Raw genomic sequence first — 14,604 nt, 5'->3', positions numbered from 1 at the left:
GTGTGCCTCCAGCTGTTACATAACTACATCCTTTGGCTATTCAGGCATGCTGGGTGTCGTAGTGTTCCAACAGCTGATATGCACATTGGTTGGGATACATTGGTATAAGTATTACGTTCCTGTAGCATTAGAAATGTTACACAGTGCGTCAGAAATATAATAATGTCCCGAAAACCAAGCAACAAATTCACGCTCTGAACCGAGTAGCCATCTCCTTTTCTGTCTCTTTTTACTTGTAGCACACCGTTATAATTCTCGTCTTCCTATTGGTCTCACGGATAATTGAGCAACCAATCGTCAATGCTTATTTACACGTCATTCACATCGAGGCGTGAGGCGCAAGCCCCGTGACATTGGCTAAGTGATAGTGACGTGTTTCCGCTTCCTGTCCCTCATTGACCGGAAACGCGAGTCATCAGCTGCAGCGGAGAGGTATGGTTGATGTTTTGAGATGAATTGTATGAAATGTGGTATAAAATGGGAATCTCACTTAGCTGCCGCTAGGTTTTGTGTACTTTGACTTCAAGGCCGCCCCAGCAGTGAGCTCCATGACTTCACAGAGCTGCGCGGCTACCATGGAGCTCTGCCTGTGGTCAGTGCTGGCAGGTTCCCATAGCCTGTTAGGCTCGTTGGTTCTGCTTTTGACAATTGGCATAACGTTTAGGCAAGGAATAGACGTATAGTGTCACACCAGACAGAGGGTCACAGGTTGGGAACTACAACTTCCAGTGTGACAAGACCATGACATGTTGGGCGTCGTAGTTTCATAGCAGCTGTGGAGACCCCCAGCACCACCACAGGGGACACAATATGTTACAGGGCGCCCATTGACATCTGTGTATTCTCTAGTAATGTGGGTCATGTCTTTCAGGGCAGTGTTTCCCAACCAGTGTGCCTCCAGCTGTTGCAAAACTACAACTCCCAGCATGCCTGGACAGCCAACGGCTATTTATTACAATATTTTAATTGCTAATGCTGATCAGTGCTATGGATACGCATAGCACTGACCAGTGTTATCTGCAATCTAGTTCTCTGGTCTGCAAGAAGGACTAGAGGGGCAGAACGCAGCAGGTAAGTGGAGTTCATCTTTAGTGGAGTTCATCTTTACTGATTGGACCACCATGATTTCACTGCGGGTGGTCCGACCAGTCTCTGAACCATCGCATACTTCAGATGTTGATCACAGCATCTGAAGGGTTAATGGCAGGGATCAGTATGATGCATTTGCAGCTCCCTTGCTTGCTTCATGGACGGGACTCAGAAGGTAGATGCACGTCATGGTGCGCCAAATAACAGGCAGCAACAACACCCTGCATCCCCAGTTGGTTAAAGGAACCGATCAGCAGATATATATAATGCTTGACAATGCGTTACGTATGCTAAAATCGTTATCCTCACCATCCACAGGATGTTTTTGTCCCCAGGGATGGTGAAGATATTAAGTTATAAAGTTAATATCTTTTGTTTTCAAAGATTTGTTGACGAAATTGCTGGGACTGTTCCATACAGAAACAAATCCATTTAGATGCCCGCAAAGACATGTTCTGTAAAAATAAATAAATACATCAATAAGACTGTGCAACAAATTTGCAGCATGTGAATATACTTTAGAAGAGCCCTACATTTGTGTAAGCAGCTTAAATGTTCAGCCTCTGGTTACAGAGATCTGTCGCCATCAGGGGTTTAGCTCCAGGTATTTCTTGGAAAAATAGTGTCTGGCCTCCAGCTCTGCACAGGGGAATATAACTGGAATCTGAAGATTCAGAAAGTGACATTATAGTGTAAAAGACCAGAGGCAGAAGACTAAGTGGAGAGGTTTTCTTTAACAAATACTGTTCATACATATGTTTAATTGCATGTTGTTTGTTTTATTGCAGGTTTGTAACTGTAATGTGTTCTTGTGAGTAGACAACCATGGCAGACCTGAGGAAGCCCTATACAGAGCCTGATAGGTAAATTTAAAGTTTTGCAAACTTTAAAGGGGTTATCCAGGGAATAAATTTTTATATATATATATCAACTGGCTCCAGAAAGTTAAACAGATTTGTAAATTACTTCTATTAAAAAATCTTAATCCTTTCAGTACTTATGAGCTGCTGAAGTTGAGTTGTTCTTTTCTGTCTAATTGCTCTCTGATGACACGTGTCTCAGGAACCGCCCAGTTTAGAAGCAAATCCCCATAGCAAACCTCTTCTAAACTGGGCGTTTCCCGAGACATGTGTCATCAGAGAGCACTTAGACAGAAAAGAACAACCTTAACTTCAGAAGCTCATTAGTACTGAAAAGATTGATTTTTTTTTTTTAATAGAAGTAATTTACAAATCTGTTTAACTCTCTGGAGCCAGTTGATATATATAATCGGTGATGTCACATAACAAGGCCATGACAGCAAGTGTGAAACTGTAGCCCTTATATCAATGTTTCCCAACATTGATGATTGCCTAAAGCACAGCTTTAAACAGTATATGCAATTGAAAGATTACATGTAATAGTCCCCTATAAGGATTAAAAAGTAATTTAAATTTTTTTTTTATAAATGTGAATAAGACCCCTATTAGAAATTTAAATCGCCCCTCTCTTCCGTTTTTTCAAATAAAATGTAAACAAAAATTAACATTTGTGGTATCACAGCATGTGCAAATGTCCAAACTATTAAAATATAACCTTATTAAAAACCGCATGGTCAATGGTGTAAACTTAAACAAAAATAGCCAGAAAAGTCCAGAATTGCTGATTTTTGGTCATTTCATGTACCAGAAAACAAGTAATAAGCAATCAGAGGCACATCTGGTACCAATAGAAAGACAAAACTGGTACCAATAAAAACTAAAGAATTAGCCCTCATACGGCCCTGTATACAGAATTATTTTTTTTAATTTGTAAAATAAAAACCCATAATGTATATAAACCTAAAACCTATATAAATTGAGTATCCCTGTAATTGTATGGACCTACAGAATAAAGAACTTATTTTTTTACCGAAAAGTGTACTGAGTGGAAACAAAAAAAACAAAATTTGCAAAGCTATTTAAATTTTTTTTTCTTAAATTTTGCCCCATAAGTACCGTATTTATCGGGGTATACCACGCACCGGCCTATAACACGCACCCTCATTTTACCAAGGATATTTCTGTAAAAAAATTTTTACCCAAATATCCATGGTAAAATGAGGGTGCGTGTGTGCGCGTGTATACCCCAATACATCCCCAGGAAAGGCAGGGGGAGAGAGGCCGTCACTGCCCGCTTCTCTCCCCCTGCCTTTCCTGGGGTCTAGAGCGCTGCTGTCGGCCCTTCTCACCCCCTGGCTATTGGCGCCGCTGCCCGTTCTGTCCCCCTGACTATCGGTCCCGGCGCCCCATTGCCGGCGCCGATAGCCAGGGTGAGAGAAGCGGCACCGATAGCCAGGGGGAGAGAAGGGGCAGCGGCACCCATTGCCGGCGCCGCTGCCCCGTTGCCTCCCCCCATCCCCGGTGGCATAATTACCTGAGTCGGGTCCGCGCTGCTGCAGGCCTCCGGCGTGCGCCCCCTGCGTCGTTGCTATGCACGGCGCGGCGCACTGACGTCATGCGCCGCGCCGTTCAGCGCATAGCAACGACGCCGGGGATGCACGCCGGAGGCCTGCAGCAGCGCGGACCCGACTCAGGTAATTATGCCACCGGGGATGGGGGGAGGCAACGGGGCAGCGGCACCGGCAATGGGTGCCGCTGCCCCTTCTCTCCCCCTGGCTATCGGCGCCGCTTCTCTCACCCTGGCTATCGGCGCCGGCAATGGGGCGCCGGCACCGATAGTCAGGGGGACAGAATGGGCAGCGGCGCCGATAGCCAGGGGGTGAGAAGGGCCAACAGCAGCGCTCTAGACCCCAGGAAAGGCAGGGGGAGAGAAGCGGGCAGCGACGGCTTCTCTCCCCCTGCCTTTCCTGGGAGTGTATCGGCGTATAACACGCACACAGACTTTAGGCTAAAAATTTTAGCCTAAAAAGTGCGTGTTATACTCCGATAAATACGGTATATATTTTTTTCCTGCCTCACTGTACATTTTGGGTCAATTGAAAGTGGTCATTACAAAGTACCATTGTTCATTCATAAAACAGGCCTTGAATTGGCCCTGTTGGTGGAAATTTGAGTTATGGATTTTAAAAAGCGAGGAGGAAACAAGACACCAGAAATAAAAATTGGCTCCGTCCTCAAGGCGAAAACGATGCTGCATCATTAAAGTGTTAAGCATCTTAACTCACAACACAATTGATCATCTCTTTATATGTTATGAGAGAAAACCTGGAAACTATTACCTTACTGATCAATTTTTGTTTTTCTCCAGATTCATCTGCATTTATCCTGCTTATATCAATAGTAAGAAAACTATCGCTGAGGGCAGGAAGATACCTGTTGAAAAGGTCTGTAAGTGCGATACAGTGATAAATTCCCACAGGATGCTTGTACAGATATTTATTGGGTTATAGAATTCACTGCTGCTGATACATGTTACAAGCAGGGATAGTTCGCAGACATATCTATAATTTATACAGGAATGGAGAAACATCTAGCACGAATCCTTAAAACGGTTTTCCTACAAAGCAAAGTTGATAAAATCAGATGTTTACTACGAACATATATGTAAAGGAGGAGAAGTGTGCTGTTTTTATGTAATGTTACTAACTTCCATCCCTCCACTGTTCATCTCCCTTTTGGATCTGATCACTTCCTGGTTTTCTTTCTAATCTATGACCCTTCTGTTGCCAGGCAACAGAGCACATACTTTCCCACAATCCCCTTTGCTTGCATGTGCAGTGAAGTCCAACTTCCATTACCTTCTGGAGACTAAAGTGGAACTGACCATGTATGGCCACCTTTAGTGGATTATAATCAAGAACGACCGTTGTCAAAGCAATGCAGGCACATGGGGATTAGTAAAATGCTAGTACATTGAAAATCTTTTTCATTTCACATAATGCATCAGTTTAGACCTATTTTTCTTAATGGGACAGCCCATTTAATAATCCGTGTGTTTACTGAGAAAAATTATTAAATTAGAAACAGGCTAGCAGTCCGAGAGTGCATCTTTTATGGAAGCAGTCCGAGAGTGCATCTTTTATGGAAGCAGTCCGAGAGTGCATCTTTTATGGAAGCAGTCCGAGAGTGCATCTTTTATGGAAGCAGTCTTAGATTAACTTGATAACCACTAGAGATGAGTGAATCTACAGTAGACTGAATCTGCCAGAGAGTTGTTTTAGTCCTGCACCCTGCATAGTACTGGCTATGGACTCTGATGGGGATGGTGTGGTTTTGGGTGGTTGAAGTCTAGGGTTGTCCCGATACTGGACATTTTCACTAGAACTTGAACCTGCCTGCACGATCCCCACCGGCAGGTATCACGGAGGTGCGGTAAGCCGCCTACACTCTCAGCTCCCGAGCTATGCAGTGCGCTCAGCAGCGGAGTGCTTATCATAGCAGAGAGGCGCATTAACCCTGTTAGACGCCGCAATCAAAGTTGTTTGCAGCGTGTAAAAGTCATGAAAGTCCTGCCGGTTTGCTCAGGGATGCTGATTGGGATCACCGCGGTGAAATAGCGGTATCCCGATCAGCTGAGAGGACGTCCAGAGGTCCCTTACCCTGCTCAGTGTGTCCGATCGTTGCTCCTTTACTGCTGCCAGCCATGACAGGCATTAGTAAAGGAGCACCGATAACACTGATCAATGCTATGGCATAGCATTGATCAGTATGCAATCTACAGATTGCATGTGATAGTCCCCTATGGGGACTAAAAAAGTGTAAACAAATAATAATGATGTGAATTAGCCCCTTCCCAATAAAAAAAAAAACATTTTAATCACCCCCTTTTTCAAAAAGTTTAAATAGAATAAAAAATATATATATTTAATAAAAAAAAAAAAAAGCTATTTCTTAAACAAAACCAAAACACTTTTTCCCATTAACGAAAAAATATACATTGTGCTGTTTGTTCAGAGGATTGTGTTTCTGCATACCTCTATGGTAACACACAGAGCCACTACTTTCGGTCATCCTCTTCTATACTGACTTCTAAAAGGCTAAATAGCGCTTACTAGTTCTTGGGTTTTCATTTTTTTTACATATCATTTTTATTTTTTTATTGATTTGTGGTCAAAATGGTAAATAGTTGGTAATTGTTTTTATCTATTTTATTTATTGATTTATTACATAAAATGTCAGCTTACTGTTCACTCAGAAGTTCCTTGTTTTGCTGCCTTTGTTGCATTTATCCTCTAGTGCTAAAAAATACTGAGCCTTTGGTAATTTTATTAACCCATTCCTGCCATAGGACGTACGTATACATCCTATCTTCTGACATGTTGCTGCAATAGAACTTATGAATACATCCTATTGATCTTCTGCTCTGTGCTACAGGTGATCGGCAGCGAGACCCGGCTGTTAATCACAGCCGAGGTTCCACCACAGCTGCTAAGATCGGGATCGTGCCGGCCTCAGCAGCATTAACCCCATAGATGCCATGATCAGTACAGATCACAGCATCTATGGGATTAACGGGGATTTTTGTAATGTAGTCAGTCTTTCTGGAGGACCAGAACTTAATGTGCTAAGAAGAAAAGAAAAGTAAAAAGCACAGTCCCACATAGGGTTAGCCAGTACTGGATTATTAGATTTCATGCAAAAACGAAAAAGGTTCTCACAACCATTTGTATTTTCATATAGTAAGTATGATCCAAATAAGAAGTTGAAATTGCTGGAATCCACCTTTGCTGGGAGTCAAAGTCCTATATCCAGGAGCTATGAAAATACTGTATTTATCGGCGTATAACACGCACTTTTAAAACTTAGCTTTAAGGCAAAAAGTCTGCCCACGTGTTATACACCAATAAGTCTTCTGGTCACTGATTTAAAGAGGCCTCTGCTTGTTAAGTATTAACAGCACGGCCACGGCCGTTTTAAATCAGTGACCAGTGCCGTCTCCTCCCCGCACTGTCACTTGTTTTCTCCCGCACTATCCACAGGTACTGGTGCGGTGGATAGTGCGGGAGACTCTGATTAAAATGAGCCCTACCATGTCCGGATCTGCGCTACCTTTTAATCAGCGTCTCCCGCAATATCCACCAGTACCTGTGGATCGTGCGGGAGACAAGTGAGTTTTACTTTTCATTTTTCCTCCCTCCCCCCCCCCCTCCCTCATCATTCCCCCTTTCCCTGATTTTTATAGCTTTGTTTATTTTCCTTACCTGTCTGCGCTTCGGCAGGTCAGGTCAGGCGGATGGTCTTGCGGGGTCAGTGAAGCAGATGAGTTACGTCCTCTGCCGGCTTCTCTGTGCGGCATCACTTCATTTCCTGTAGTCGCCTCTGAAATTTGCAGAGGAGCCGGGAGAGGACGTAACTCATCTGCTTCACTCACTGCAGCTCGCAAGACAGCCAAAGCTCAGACAAGTAAGGAAAGGGGAAGAGTTGTCTTCAACCTGCGGACCTCCAGATGTTGCGAAACTACAACTCACAGCATGCAGTTGGCAGTCCGGGCATGCTGGGGGGGGGATGATGAGACAGGAGGAAATGATGAGGGGGGGGATGAGACGGGGGGAAATTATGAGATGAGGGGGGGGGGATGAGACGGGGGGAAATTATGAGATGAGGGGGGGGGATGAGACGGGGGGAAATTATGAGATGGGGGGGGGGGGGATGAGATAGGAGGGGGGGATGAGACGGGGGGAAATTATGAGATATGGGGGGGGATGAGACAGGGAAATGATGAGGGGGGGAATGATGGGGGACATGAGACAGGGTGGGGAGAATGATGAGGGGGTATGATGGGAGGACATGATGAGACAGGGTGGGGGATGATGAGGGGGGACATGATGAGACAGGGTGGGGACATGATGAGACGGGGGAAATGATGGTGGGGGGAGGCACTAAATGCTTAATGTCTGTATGGCTAGTGGTGGTCTATGACAGGGGGAAATGATGAGACATGGGGGGATGATGAGACATGAGGGTGGCGATGAGAGGGGTAAATGTGGCACAGGGACTGATAAAAGGGAAGGAATGATCTGGCACTGGAGGGGACAGGACCAAACTGAGGTGCAGAAGAAAACGAAGTTGGGGGGATGGTGTGGCATTTAGTCCAAGTCATTAATTTTAAATTTTTTTTTTTTTTTTTTTTTTACTTAAATCCCTGTTAAAATGGGGGTGCGTGTTATACGCCGATAAATACGGTAAATTCCGAGGACAAGCCTACTTAGCAATAAAAACAAGCATACAAGTAAAGATGATTCCAAAAAAATAAAATTTCTCTTCTTAAGGTTACATGGGCATACAAAGAAAGAACCTTAGTCATTTTAGTAAGATAAAGTGTTCCAAATACTGTCAGGGAAGGGAGACGGAGGCGCTAAAGAAGCTTAGTGTAAATACCTATGATATTTCATCCCTTATTGTTTTGTTTATGTATAGACTTTGACAGCTGGTTTGGTACTTGTATAGTCACAAGTCACCACTCAGAGCACATGCATGCTGCTCATGTAACACCATAGGTTTTTTCTGAAAGCAAATGTAGTACCTTATTGTCACTATGGTAGTATGATGCGCTTACCAGTTGGTGTGCACACATGATGTATATAGCGTGGCATCTTATTGTCACTGTTTGATGTGATGAGTTACCTATCACTACCTCTTGGAAAAATCAGTGTGCAATATCTTTGTATACAAACAGAAGGCACCAATCCCCAGAAAGAAAAATTTAGCTGTGGCCAACACGCCCCCTCCATGCATCTCTGTGGAAGAGCTAGTGCACTGAACTTGGGGATCTCCAGCTCTCCCATAGAGCTGCATGGATGAGTTGTGTTGAGGTTCTGTGCACGAGATCGCGGGGGGGGTTCAGACCCCCCACGATCTGGCACTAACCTCTTTAGCATAGAGAGTACATGGAGTACTTCTATCCTGGAGTACTTCTTTAAGTAGAAGAAAAAGAAAACTATACTTACCCCTAATCCACCCACTATCTCCCTGTGGCATGCTGCAATTCCTTGTCTTTGTCGCACAAGGACCTCCTCACTTGGCCAATCAGTGTTTAAATAGAAAAACATTTCTCAGGGTATGTCAATGTTAATTAAACCTGTTCATTTAGGATCATCAGCAATTGCACGGCTGCTTTTTTCTGCCCTTAGAAGGCTTATTTATACACCAGAAGGAAAGGGAGTTATGTAGCACTTTCTACCTAATAGATCAGGGTCCTGAATGGAAGACCTTGAGAATGAGTTAATTACACTAGGCAATCTCTATCTCTTTACCCTTTTAAGTTAATACATTTTGTTCTTTTTTTTTTTTTTTCAGGCTGTACAGAATCCAACTTGTGTGGAAATAGCAGAAATATGTCGAGCCAACAAGTTAAACGCCATTGTTGAGGTGATACACTATTTCTTTGTGGTTAGTTTTGACTTTCTGTTACAAAAAAAAAAATTTAGTTTCAGTTCCAAATATATTTTTTTTCTACTTAGGTGGATAAGATGTACACACGTGAATGGAATCGGGATGCACAGTACAAGGGCAGAGTACGTGTGCAGCTGATGAACGAGGATGGCTCACCCTGTGTGGATAAACTTTCTTCAAGTAATTATTGTGAAGAGTTTTTTCCAGAATCTTTGATTCTTTTCACCAAGCTGTCATTTTAAAGTGTACCTTAACCCCTTAAAGGGGTACTTCGGTGCTTACACATCTTATCCCCTATCCAAAAGAATGGGGGATAAGATGCCTGATCGCGGGAGTCCCGCAGCTGGGGACACCCGCGATCAGGCATCTTATCCCCTATTCTTTTGGATAGGGGATAAGATGTGTAAGCACCGGAGTACTCCTTTAAAGATGCAGGATGTAAATGTACGTCCTGGTGAGCTGGTACTTAATGCACCAGGATGTACATTTAAGTCCTATACATGACCGCGAGCATTGGAGCGATGCTCGGGTAATGTGCGGCAGGTCCCGGCTGCTGATAGCAGCCAGGGACCCGCCGGTAATGGTCGACATCCGCGATCGTGCGGATGTCCGCCATTAACCCCTCAGATGCCATGATGAATACAGATCATGGCATCTGCAGCGCTGCGGTCATCAAAATGGATGATCGGATCACCCGCAACGCTGCCGCGGCGATCCGATCATCCAGAACGGCAGATGGAGATCCCCCTCACCTGCCTCCCCTGCCTTTCACGGGTTTTCTGCTCTGGTCTGAGATTGACCAGAGCAGAAGACGACCGATAACACTGATCAGTGCTATGTCCTATGCATAGCACTGAACAGTATTAGCAATCAAATGATTTCTATAAATAGTCCCCTATGGGGACTATTAAAGTGTAAAATTAAAAGTAAAATTTTTTTTTTTAAGTTAAGAAAAATCCCCTCCCCCAATAAAAATTGTCCAATTTTCCCAATTTCACCCCGAAAAAGTGTGAAAAAAAAATAAAAAATAATTTATATATAAAATAAAATAAAAATTTTAAACATATTTTGGTATCGCCGTGTGTGTAAATATCCAAACTATTAAAATATAATGTTAATGATACCGTACGGTGAACGGTGTGAACGTTAAAAAAAAGTCCAATATTGATGCTTTTTTTTATAACATTTTAGTCCCCCAAAAAATTTATAGAAAATGGATTAAAAGTTTTTATATATGCAAATATGGTAACAATAAAAAGTACAGATCACGGCGCAAAAAAATGAGCCCTCATACCGCCGCTTATACCGAAAAATGAAAGAGTTATAGGTCTTCAAAATAGAGGGATTTTAAACGTAGTTATTTGGTTAAAAAGTGTGAGATTTTCTTTTTTAGCACAACAGTAATAGAAAAGTGTATAATCATGGGTATCATTTTAATTGTATTGACCCAAAGAATTAAAAACACGTCATTTTTACCATAAATTGTACGGCGTGAAAACAAAACCTTCCAAAATTAGCAAAATTGCGTTTTTTCTTTTTAATTTCCCCACACAAATAGTATTTTCTTGGTTGCGCCATACATTTTATGGTAAAGTGAGTGATGGAATTACAACGAACAACTGGTCGTGCAAAAAACAAGCCCTCATACCAGTCTGTGGATGAAAATATAACATAGTTATGATTTTTTAAAGGCGAGGAGGGAAAAACGAAAACGTAAAAGTAAAATTTGTCCTTAAGGCCAAAATGGGCTGAGTCCTTAAAGGGTTAACTACATGCACTGTAGCAGCAGGAGAATCTAACTGTTCATTACTATGAGTGGGTGCTTCTTGTCTTTTTGCTAAATTATTTTTGTCCATGCCATTCACTTTCACCCATAAACGTAATGTTGCCGCCTCTTAGTGCTTCTCTGTGGCGGGTGTTGTATGTCGATGGTATACCCCTTTTGGTGAGGCTACATCACTGACAAATAGCTGATCCCCCAGGTCTGGCTGCTAGGACCCCTTTTGATTTCATGTTACCAGGAAAAGTTGCTGGTGCCTCAGTGCTCTAGACTGAAATACCCATTTACCCCTAAAAGATAGGAGTATTGGCTGTACCAAGGGAAAACCCCTTGTAGGGGTATTCCGTAAAAATAAAATTGTCTCAAACTGTAGCTGCCCAAAAAATGATCTAGGTTTGTTATATACTTTATTATTAACTTGCAATGGCTCATTTACTCCTGGGGCTGTGTAAGCCCTGCCAGAAGCTCAGCTCACTAGTACAATGAGATTCCACATAGGCTCACTTATACCTCATGCTATTTGTGCTTGGAAACACGGGGCCGCAAGGGATTGGCTCGCTTCTTAACAGCTTGCAAACCAGACCCCTACCCTGCCTCCGCTTCTCTCCTTGCCTCTTCATTATCATATAAGTAGGAAATGGTTTATTCATTCTAACTTAGGGATTTGCTTATTGTTACAAGTCCTAGACACATTTTAGTGCCAAACTAATATTCATGTTAGAGTACAGAGACACCTCTACTGATATGTTATCCCAAGATTTCAAGGGCTGACTTTAAAGGAGTACTCCAGTTTACTTAACTTGTTCTCCTGTCTGAGGGATAGGGAATAAGTGTCCGATTGCGATCACTCGGACTGCCCATGAACTCCTGCCTGGTTCCCCAGTTTTCTGCATGAAAAGAAATGGTGGTCAACAACCCCCCTCAATGAATCTTTATAGAAGAGATACACGAACACTGTTTCTCCGGCATGGAGGGGTGTGTCGGGCAGCGCTTCATGCTGTGGTCAACACAGCTGTTTTCATGCAGAGAGCGGGGCGCCATGCAGGAGATCCACCCTTCCATATGCGATCGGACATGTATCCCCTCTCCTATGGAGTAAACTGGAGTACTCCTTTAAAATAGGCTTTTGTATATGATGAACACAATCCATTCCTAGATGAAAGCCAAGTTAGTTGTTTGTGAATAGACCTTATGGACACCTATGCAGCAGATTGACATTTCAATGAGAGGTTAAGATTTATATGGAGAAGGTGGATTTGCTCTTTGTTTATACAATAATTCATATTTCTCTCTCCTTTTCTTAGGGAAAGCAGTGATGCTTCGTGTGGCAGAAGATATCCCCAAACTAAAGACTAGGACACAGAAAAGTGGAGGTGGAGACCAAACGGTCCAAGTAGGAGAAGGGAGCAAGAAAAGTAGGAAAAAGAAGAAGTAATGGACTTTGTGATAAAGATGAACCTGACCTATTGGTGACATTGCAGATAAACAAGAGAATCGAAAAACCTTCATAGACGTAAAAGAAATAAAACATCTCCAGAGTCAGCTCATTTAATAAATGACTCATTTAACATTGGGTATGAAGAATCTTAGTGTTTAATCAGTAAATTAAGCATACTAGGTTTTTGAAAGATGATCATGTGATGGATGAGGTTAAGGGGATCTGACTGTCATTCTCATAACCTGCAGCAGAACGACAAGTTCAGGGCGAGTGTTTATTTTATTTTTGTATTTTTTTTTTTTGTATTTTTTATTGATATGCCCCAGGCTAACAAGAATCCAATATTATTTCTTTTACTATAATCAAGAAGATGGATATGTTTTTACTGACCATGCCTCTGGACTTTTTTCTTTTTTTTCTTTTCCTTGTTCTATATGCTGGGGCTTTATGTTCTTGCCTCATCTGTGATGGACTGTGCACAATAAGTATAAAACAGATTTGTTTTAATAAACTAAAATAAATGGCTCACTGTCTGAAATTGTTTAATAGTATTGTGAAGAGAGAACAGCATAAGATTATTATCAATGTGGAAAAACACAAATCTGGACTATAGATAAAATGGCTATTCCCATTACATGCTTTTTTGCTGCAGTGATGCAGATATTTACCAGGAATACCGTAATGGAAAACAGCATTTTTTTTATTTTTTATCACCTCTTCTCATTGTTGGCAATCTTATGAGGTCATACAACTTAGAGGCTTAAACCCCTTAAGGACATAAGGATTTTTATTTTTTGCACTTTTAGTTTTTTCCTTTTTGGCTTCTAATAGCAATTTAACTTTTTCAATTTCCCATCTACATACTCTACTGTATATACTTGAGTATAAGCCGACCCGAGTATAAGCCGAGACCCCTAATTTCAACCCAAAATCCCAGGAAAAGTTGACTCGAGTATAAGCCTAGGGTGGGAAATACATCATCCCCCCCCCCCCCTGTCATCATCCAGACCCGTCATGAACATCCTCATCATCCCCTTTTCATCATCCCACACATCCCCCCCCTTCATCATCCCCTTGTCATCATCCCACACATCCCCCCCCCCCCTTCATCATCCCCTTGTCATCATCCCACACATCCCCCCTTCATCATCCCACCCCCCCCCCCTTCATCATCCTCTTGTCATCATCCCACACACCCACCCCCCCTTCATCATCCCCTTGTCATCATCCCACACATCCCCCCCCCCCTTCATCATCCCCTTGTCATCATCCCACACATCCCCCCTTCATCATCCCACCCCCCCCCCCTTCATCATCCTCTTGTCATCATCCCACACACCCACCCCCCCTTCATCATCCCCTTGTCATCATCCCACACATCCCCCCCCCCCCTTCATCATCCCCTTGTCATCATCCCACACATCCCCCCTTCATCATCCCACCCCCCCCCCTTCATCATCCTCTTGTCGTCATCCCACACACCCACCCCCCCTTCATCATCCTCTTCTCATCATTCGCCCTCAGTGGTCTTCAACCTGCGGACCTCCAGAGGTTTCAAAACTACAACTCCCAGCAAGCCCGGGCAGCCATCGGCTGTCCGGGCTTGCTGGGAGTTGTAGTTTTGAAACCTCCGGAGGTCCGCAGGTTGAAGACCACTGCGGCCTTCGACATCATCCAGCCCCCTCTCACCCCCTTTAGTTCTGAGTACTCACCTCCGCTCGGCGCTGGTCCGGTCCTGCAGGGCTGTCCGGAGAGGAGGTGGTCCGGTGGCATAGTGGTTCCGGGCTGCTATCTTCACCGGGGGCGCCTCTTCTCCGCGCTTCCGGCCCGGAATAGAGGCGTTGCCTTGACAATGACGCAGAAGTACGTTGGCAATGAACGCACCTCTGCGTCGTTGTCAAGGCAACGTGACTATTCTGAGGCCGGGCCCGAAGCGCTTAGAAGAGGCCTCCCCGGTGAAGATAGCAGCCCGGAACCACTATGCC

At 43.5% G+C, this 14,604-nt stretch overlaps 1 protein-coding gene across 1 annotated transcript; it reads left to right on the top strand.

The window, feature by feature from the left end:
- The first annotated feature begins 356 nt into the window (after positions 1–356).
- On the top strand, positions 357–13,144 carry SRP19 (signal recognition particle 19). Its single transcript, XM_056537463.1, has 6 exons — positions 357–432; positions 1,878–1,952; positions 4,318–4,393; positions 9,306–9,377; positions 9,470–9,581; positions 12,486–13,144. The coding sequence occupies exons 2-6, from the start codon at positions 1,915–1,917 to the stop codon at positions 12,614–12,616; spliced, it is 429 nt and encodes a 142-aa protein (XP_056393438.1). The 5' UTR covers positions 357–432; positions 1,878–1,914; the 3' UTR covers positions 12,617–13,144.
- The last annotated feature ends 1,460 nt before the right edge of the window (positions 13,145–14,604 follow it).

The sequence above is a fragment of the Hyla sarda genome, chromosome 1 (assembly GCF_029499605.1).
Source record: "Hyla sarda isolate aHylSar1 chromosome 1, aHylSar1.hap1, whole genome shotgun sequence".
In the NCBI taxonomy this organism is placed as follows: domain Eukaryota; kingdom Metazoa; phylum Chordata; class Amphibia; order Anura; family Hylidae; genus Hyla; species Hyla sarda.
The sequence above is the reverse complement of the archived record's forward strand: the minus strand, read 5'-3'. Positions and strand labels throughout refer to the sequence as shown.

Coding starts and splice junctions, on each gene's coding strand:
- SRP19 (XM_056537463.1), top strand. CDS start 1,915: ATGGCAGACCTGAGGAAGCCCTATACAGAGCCTGATAG. Junction 1,953..4,317: donor CCCTATACAGAGCCTGATAG/GTAAATTTAAAG, acceptor GTTTTTCTCCAG/ATTCATCTGCATTTATCCTG. Junction 9,582..12,485: donor TGTGGATAAACTTTCTTCAA/GTAATTATTGTG, acceptor TCCTTTTCTTAG/GGAAAGCAGTGATGCTTCGT.